Source organism: Bidens hawaiensis, unplaced genomic scaffold (genome assembly GCF_021521415.1).
Source record: "Bidens hawaiensis isolate Kalapana, Puna unplaced genomic scaffold, B.hawaiensis_p1.1 tig00000512_1, whole genome shotgun sequence".
NCBI lineage: Eukaryota > Viridiplantae > Streptophyta > Magnoliopsida > Asterales > Asteraceae > Bidens > Bidens hawaiensis.
In genome coordinates this window covers 5,506,675-5,514,369 of record NW_027491033.1, presented here as the reverse complement: position 1 = coordinate 5,514,369, position 7,695 = coordinate 5,506,675, and the positions used below count along the sequence as shown (strand labels likewise).

Here is a 7,695-nt window from a genome sequence, read left to right as displayed (position 1 = left end):
TTTTCTATTTAAAGGGTGTAATTCTGCTTCTGTACTATCAAGTATTTCATTCAATCAAAATATAGAATCTTGGAGCCTTATTTCTTGTTTTCATTCCTGTGCAATCAATCTCTATACCAACGATTGTGGTATCAGAGCCATAATATCTCATAACCTGAAAACCCTAATTTACGTTTCATATCCTTCATGGCTGACCCAATTCCACCAAGTTCCACACCAGCCCTCGCCATTCCAGTATTCACATGTGAGGGTTATGGCCACTGGAACATCCGTCTAAAAACCATTCTTAAGTCCAGAGACCTGTGGGATGTTGTTTATCTCGGAGTCACTGCTATACCCGATCCATCTCCAGACCACAGAGACACGAAGAAGAAAGATGCTTTAGCAATGACGATTATCCAACAATGACGATTATCCAACAAGGGGTCCATGACTCATTGTTTTCGCGCATTGCAGCCTGCGAATCAGCGAAAGGAACATGGGAAACGCTTCAACTTGAATACCAGGGTGATTCTCAGGTCCAATCAGTCAAGCTACAAAGTCTCAGGCGTGAATTTGAGAGTATGAAAACTGATGAGAATGTGGGGTCCTATTTCTCCAGAGTTATGGATAATGTGGGGCGCCAACGCTCTTTTGGTGAAGAACTTACCGACCAAAAATTCGTAGAAAAAAAATCCTCCGTAGCCTATCAACAAAGTTTGATTATGTGATCCCGTATATTGAAGTGGTGTTCGATTCCTCTGAGATAACCCCCGTAAAACTGATGGGGCTGCTTCAATCTCAGGAGGAACGTCTCAACAGCAGGATCCCATGTGATGCAGTTAAAAAACCCGAAATTCAGGAGGAGCAGGCTCTCCAGGTTTTTCATGATCCGGCCAGATTCTTTCGAGGTCGTGGTCGTGGACCTCCTAGGGGGCGTGGAGCTATTGGCCGAAGAAGAGGGACTCTTGATAGAAGCAAAGTCCCACATGTTACGTTTGCAAAAAAAGATTGCTGGTATAACCAGGAGGAGCCACAAGTGAATGTTGCAGAAAATGAAGGCCAAAACGAGGCTGTCGATGAAGAAGATAATGCATTCATGCACCTTAATTTTCATGAAGCCACTCAAGACCATTTAGCCTTGATGATGAATGCATCCAGTGATGACCAAAAGTCTTACCTATGGTTCATAGACTCAGGGTGTTCAAATCACATGACGAGTCTAAGAGAAAGCTTCACTGTGCTTGATGAAAGCTTTAAGCTCTCGGTAAGACTGGGAAATAAAAACCGTGTTGGTGTAGAAGGCAAGGGTGTAGTTCGTATACCTACTGGTCAAGGTGCTTACAAACTCCTAGAGGATGTGTTCTATGCTCCCAAGTTAGAATACAACCTTTTGAGTGTGGGGCAACTTATGAGGAAAGGCTTCTCTCTCCTCTTTGATGAAGGCAAATGCACAGTTCAAAGCAAGCAAACTGGAAATGTGATCATGCAAATAGAAGTGGCGTCCAACAACATGTTCGTGCTTGATTCAACATGCCTTCTTGCACTCAAGGATGCTCCATCTAACCCACAAGAAGAAGAAGCTTTACGATGGCATCTAAGGTATGGTCATGTGAACTTTGATAGCCTCAAACAACTTTATGATAAAGAAATGGTTAAGGGCTTGCCAAGAATACAATATGCTATCCGTTTGGGCCTTGTCCACACAGACCTGTGTGGACAAACAAACGAGAAAACCTTTTAACTCAATCTCTCGGCGAGCAAAATCTCGTTTGGGCCTTGTCCACACAGACCTGTGTGGACCAATGCATGTACCCAGTCTTGGCAAGAGTCTTTACTACTTACTCTTTGTTGATGATTACACACGAATGTGTTGGGTGTATTTCATAACTCACAAGAATGAGGCTTTCACAAAGTTCAAACACTTCAAAGCACTAATAGAAAATGAATGTGAAGAAAAAATTAAAACTCTTCGTTCTGACAGAGGCGGGGAGTTTTGTTCACATGAGTTCAATGCCTTTTGTACTGAAGTTGGCATCAAACGTGAAATCACAGTTCCATATACCCCTCAACACAATGGTGTTGTGGAGAGAAAAAATAGAACTGTGATGAATCTAGCCCGAAGTATGCTTAAGAAAAAGATCTTCCTAACTTCTTATGGGCAGAAGCTGTGGCAGCTGCAGTATATTCTATAAACAGGTCTCCCACAAAAGCACTTATTAATCAAACACCCCTACATGCATGGAGTGGGGTGAAGTCATCTGTGAGTCACATGAGAACCTTTGGGTGTATTGCCTATGGCAATGTACCCTCACAACAGCGAAAGAAACTAGAAGACAGATCTCAACAAGCTATATTGGTGGGGTACTCAAGTACTGATGGTGTTTATAAGTTGTATAACCCAGACACTCTGAAAGTTAGTATAAAAAGGGATATTGATTTCTTGGAAAGTTAAAAATGGGATTGGAATCTTATGCCTAAATCTAATACCATACCCTACCACTACCTTACATTTCACAGATCCTTTTCCTGACAACCCATGTGAGCTCCCATATCAACATATTCAAACAATACAAGTACCCTTCAATGTCCAACACCCAAATGACACCTCACCTATACCTACCAACCATGATGTTACAACCCATGAGACAAATAATTCACCTCCACAACACCCAACCAGTCAACCGGTCCCTCATGCCCACTTGCCTGATCCCTCTCAATTAAATCAGCCAATTCCTCATGGCCCTACCAAACGCAACACCAAGACTCCTTCCTGGATGAAAGACTTTGAAAGTGGGGAAGGCTTATCAGGAAGTGAAGATGAAAGCTTTGAAACATGCCACTTTGCTCTTAGTGTCGCAGACCCAATCACTTACCAAGAAGCATCTCAGTCTGATGCTTGGGTTGAAGCAATGAATAACGAAATCAATTCGATCATAAAAAACCAAACTTGGGAGTTTGTTGCTCTACCAGAAGGAAGAAAAACTGTGGGGGTCAAGTGGTTGTTTAAGACGAAATCAGGGCCTAATGGATGTGGTGTAAAGCTCATAGCTCGATTGGTGGCCAAAGGATACTCACAACAACCGGGTATCGATTATCAAGAAACGTTTGCTCATGTTGCTCGCTTCGAAACCATACGGCTTATGATTGCAGTTGCTGCTTCTAAAGGTTGGAGCATTCACCAACTGGATGTCAAATCAGCATTCTTAAACGGTGAGCTTGATGAAGAAATTTATGTTGATTAGCCGGAAAGGTTTGTGTCACAGGAGTACCCTGATATGGTGTATCGTTTACGCACTATACGGGCTCAAGCAAGCGCCAAGGGCATGGTATTCCAAGATTGACAAGTACTTTCATGATCATGATTATCACAAGAGTCAAAGCAAACCAACTCTGTATGTCAAACAAACTGACACAGGTAATGTAAGGCCCCATTACCGGTGCCCTAATTTGGACGTTGGATTTACTCATAAACACAGTTCATAATATCAGAGTTAATAAAAACATTCGCAGAACATTAAAACATTCAAACCATCATATTACAAAACCATACTTTGTTGTCTTAACGTGCATTCAAATTATTTTAAACACAAAACATTGTCTTTTAATCATCATAACATAACACTTCATTGAGATGACAGTGCCTTCAATTCCATGCCATGTGCTTCCCCTCAAGCAATTTGCCTCATTCTACTCACCTGCGTGCATACTAAAAGTCTGCTCCGCTGAGTGAGTTCTAGTTAATCATACAACATACAATCTGTTCACATACTTGCACACGTGCCCGAAGGGGTGTACATTATTCATACTTACTTTTCATATATAACTATCCATCCTATTTAAAGAGCCTTCCGCCCTATAACCTCACAGATATTATAAGGGTCTGGTCCCTAACATAACATATATTATAAGGGTCTGGTCCCTAATATCACAGATATTATTAGGGTCTGGTCCCTACCATCACAGATATTATTAGGTTCTGGTCCCTTTTGTTTCATGCTACTGTACCATACATGCTCTTACATAATTTCCTTGACAATACGTGCAATCTCCGAAGAGCGTTCACGTACCACCAACGTAACATACATACATTATGCATACATCATATATTCATACATACATCATATCTTACATCATACGTAGCAATCATATCTTTAACTACCACCTAACGGTACATGCAATATCCGAAGATCTTTCACGCACCGTCAAGCAATCATCATACATAAATCATACAAGCATACACTTACCACTTAAGGTAAGTGTATTAACTATCACATCGAGTATGCACACAGCTCCGAAAACATAACAAGAAAGTGGGGCTAGAAACTCACCTCAAGGCGGTTGCGTTCACCGTTTACGGTTATCCCCTTCTTTAGTTGTGCGCGACTAACTGTATAATAATTTACGTATCAATAACTATCACTACACATATCGTCTTTCTAGTTTAATTATTACCCTCAACGAACGGGGGGCCGGGGGCAGCGCCCCTGGCAGCGGGGTTCTAGGGGCGGCAGCCCCTAGCGGGGTCCAAGGGGCAGAGCCCCTGGCTGGGGAATTTTATTTCTATTAACTGTCTTATCACATTTTCCATTAGCATTTTGAATCATTAATTAATTTGCCACTTAAAAGTCCAAGGGCTTCTTTGTAATTAAATCATTCTCTTCTAAGTCCAGGGACCATTCTGTCATTCAGTTAAACTTCTAATTCGTTACTGGTTCATAGCGAATTGGATTATCCTAGCGAACTGGTCATGGTAACGAACTGGACCCTCTAACGAACCAGTCTATATAGCGAACCAGTCCGGGTAGCGAACTGGACCTTCTGATTCGTTATCTCCTTTATTGAATGACTATAACGAATTGGGGCTAATTCGTTATCTTTTAGCTATAACGAATCAAGGGTGATTCGCTATCTTTTCCCTTAACGAACTGAAGCTAATTCGTTACATTCCCACAGACGAATCAGCTTAGCGAATTACTTCTAATTCGCTAGCTACCCTTAGCGAACTAGGGTTAGGTCAGGGAATGTCAGAACATTCCCTGACATTCCTGTTACCTCGCATTTACTTTTCCGGCGCCGTCGCCGGAAAGCCGCCGGAAAATCACGGATTCGCCGGAAAAAACGTGTTTTAACTCGTTTTTCACCGTTTTTCGTCCCGTTCGATCCCGATCTAAGCTAGGGTGATCCCTAAGCTCGTCTTAGGTTCGGTTTATACCCGATTCCATCCGGATCTCGTGACTTAAACGGTTTAACGGTGTCGGCTCGTAGTTTCGCGATTATGTCTAACGAGTTTAGGTAAATGAAACATCATACTAGAATTACCTCGGGTCGGAATCGTTTTCCTTCTTGGTTTCGGCTTAGAGAAAGGGAGAACTAGAGAGAGATCTTTAGTGTGTGTTTTGGTGGTGTATAGAATATGTGAGAATGAGGATTAAATGGAGATTAAGGGTTTATATATTTATGGAATTTAAACAAACCATGAAACAGTTTTTTGAAATGACTGACCTTGGTTTGCTTAAAGTATTTCTTGGGTTAGAGGTGGAACAAACTGAAAAAGGTGTTTTTCTACATCAAACCTCTTATGCTCAGAACTTGCTAACTAAGTTTGGTGTGACAATGACTAAACAAGAAACAACACCAATGAACATCAATGATAAACTTTCTGTTGCAGATGGGGGTGCTAAAGCTAATGAGGAAGTGTTTAGAAGCATGGTGGGTGGTTTGATATACCTTACTCACACACGGCCTGACCTGTCATATGCCGTGAATCTGGTGGCTCGTTTCATGCAAAATCCATCAAAGATTCATATGGGTGCAGCTCGACGGATACTCAAATATGTTGCATGCTTGGTTGATATAGGAATTTGGTATGAAAAAGGTGAAGAAACAACACTAATGGGTTATAGTGACAGCGACTGGGCCAGTTGCGTGGATGATCGAAAAAGTGTGTCAGCCTACTTATTCTCTTTTGGTAATGGGGCTATATCCTGGAGCTCAAAGAAACAGCCCACGGTTGCCTTATCCATCACCGAGGCTGAATACATTGCTGCCGCTGGAGCTTCTTGTCAGGCAACTTGGCTTCGTAGAATTCTTGAGGATATGGGGTTATACCAATCTGGTCCGACAGTTATTTTCTGTGACAACAAGTCAGCCATAAGTCTTTCTCGAAACCCGGTATATCACAGTCGATCGAAGCATATTGACTTAAAGTTTCATTATATAAGGGAAATGGTTCAAAAAGGTGTGGTCGAGTTGAAGTTCTGTAGTACTCGTGATCAGGTTGCTGATGTCTTAACAAAGTCTCTTAGCAATGAAAAGTTCACTTATTTTTGTTGGTTGCTAGGAATGAGGAAGCTTGGTTCATGGGAGGGTGATGAAGTGTGAACCAAGTCACACGTGCATGAATTATGCATGGCTCAAGATTGTTTTATCTATTATTATTTTATGTTAGTTCAAGTACATGGAGCATGATTCATAACCACGTACTCACCACCCACGTGACTAGAAGTAGTTTGGTTTTTAGTGGCTGAATAATAGGAGTAGTTGTAACTCCTTTGTAACTGTTGGTTTATGGCTAGGACTGGTAGGTTTTAGTTTTCTATTTAAAGGGTGTAATTCTGCTTCTGTACTATCAAGTTTTTCATTCAATCAAAATATAGAATCTTGAGCCTTATTTCTTGTTTTCATTCCTGTGCAATCAATCTCTATACCAACACATCCCGTCAACTTTCGCCAACTTTCACGTCGATATGTGGTGGTTTCACCCTTGAAGTGATGCCAATATTGTCATTTGACACCGCTCTCAATACCTGCAACGGATGTCTCACTAAAGCTTGGAAATACATCATTGGTGAAAATAAGTATCCTTTGGTTAGATGATTCATAGCCGCCCTAAACAGCTATATTAAACCAAAGGTAGAAAGGAGCATTTTGTTAGCTATACAATAACATAAATAAGCTACCAAGTTCCATGTTTTTAACTTTCTAATAAGTTTAAAAATTGTTGATTATATTTATAGGATTATAGGAATTTATACGGATCTTGTGGCTTTGCATATTTTGTGGTATCAGAAATTAACTACGGATCTAGCCCTTGTAAGTCTAATTTACTCGTTTATAATGAAAACATGTAAAAGATAAAATGACTATTATTACCTTGGTTAAGAAAGAAGGTTGCAAATACAGGCGGAAAGAAGGCCAACAGTTTTTATGATATTGATTTTGAAGGTGAATTTGGGGCAGGTGATTCAATTTAACTTTATAGAGAGATTAATTAATGTATTGGATTCCCCGGTCAAAGATATGGGTTCAGTCAAAGATATGGTCAAGCTGTACATCCATTTTTATCTCTCTGATTTTCTGTCACCAATAAAACAAAAAATCTATTGATTTTCTTGCCTTATATTTTATTTTATTTTCTAACTCAATTTTTCTACTTTCTGAAGAGGGGGGGGGGGGGGGGGGGGGAATAAGTCTACTATCGTTTTTACTTACTAGAGCTCTTGCTTTTTTTTTTTTTATAAAGCATGTCTTTGCACGAGTTCTGTATTATTAAATAATTGTTTTACTAACATTTTTTTTAATTATTTTTATGTATTTCGAAAAACCTTAAACAAATCTATGCTCGAGTTAAACTCTTCGTGGTACCTTACAATCACTTAGCCTAAATGCAGAAACTTTCAAAGGTTGTGGTGCGTGAAAGGAAGTCGTCGGGTG

General features: G+C 40.5%; 1 protein-coding gene across 1 annotated transcript; it reads left to right on the top strand.

The window, feature by feature from the left end:
* The first annotated feature begins 404 nt into the window (after nt 1-404).
* Nucleotides 405-1,723, top strand: LOC143630706 (uncharacterized). The gene is made up of 2 exons (XM_077099641.1): nt 405-636; nt 726-1,723. The coding sequence occupies exons 1-2, from the start codon at nt 405-407 to the stop codon at nt 1,721-1,723; spliced, it is 1,230 nt and encodes a 409-aa protein (XP_076955756.1).
* The last annotated feature ends 5,972 nt before the right edge of the window (nt 1,724-7,695 follow it).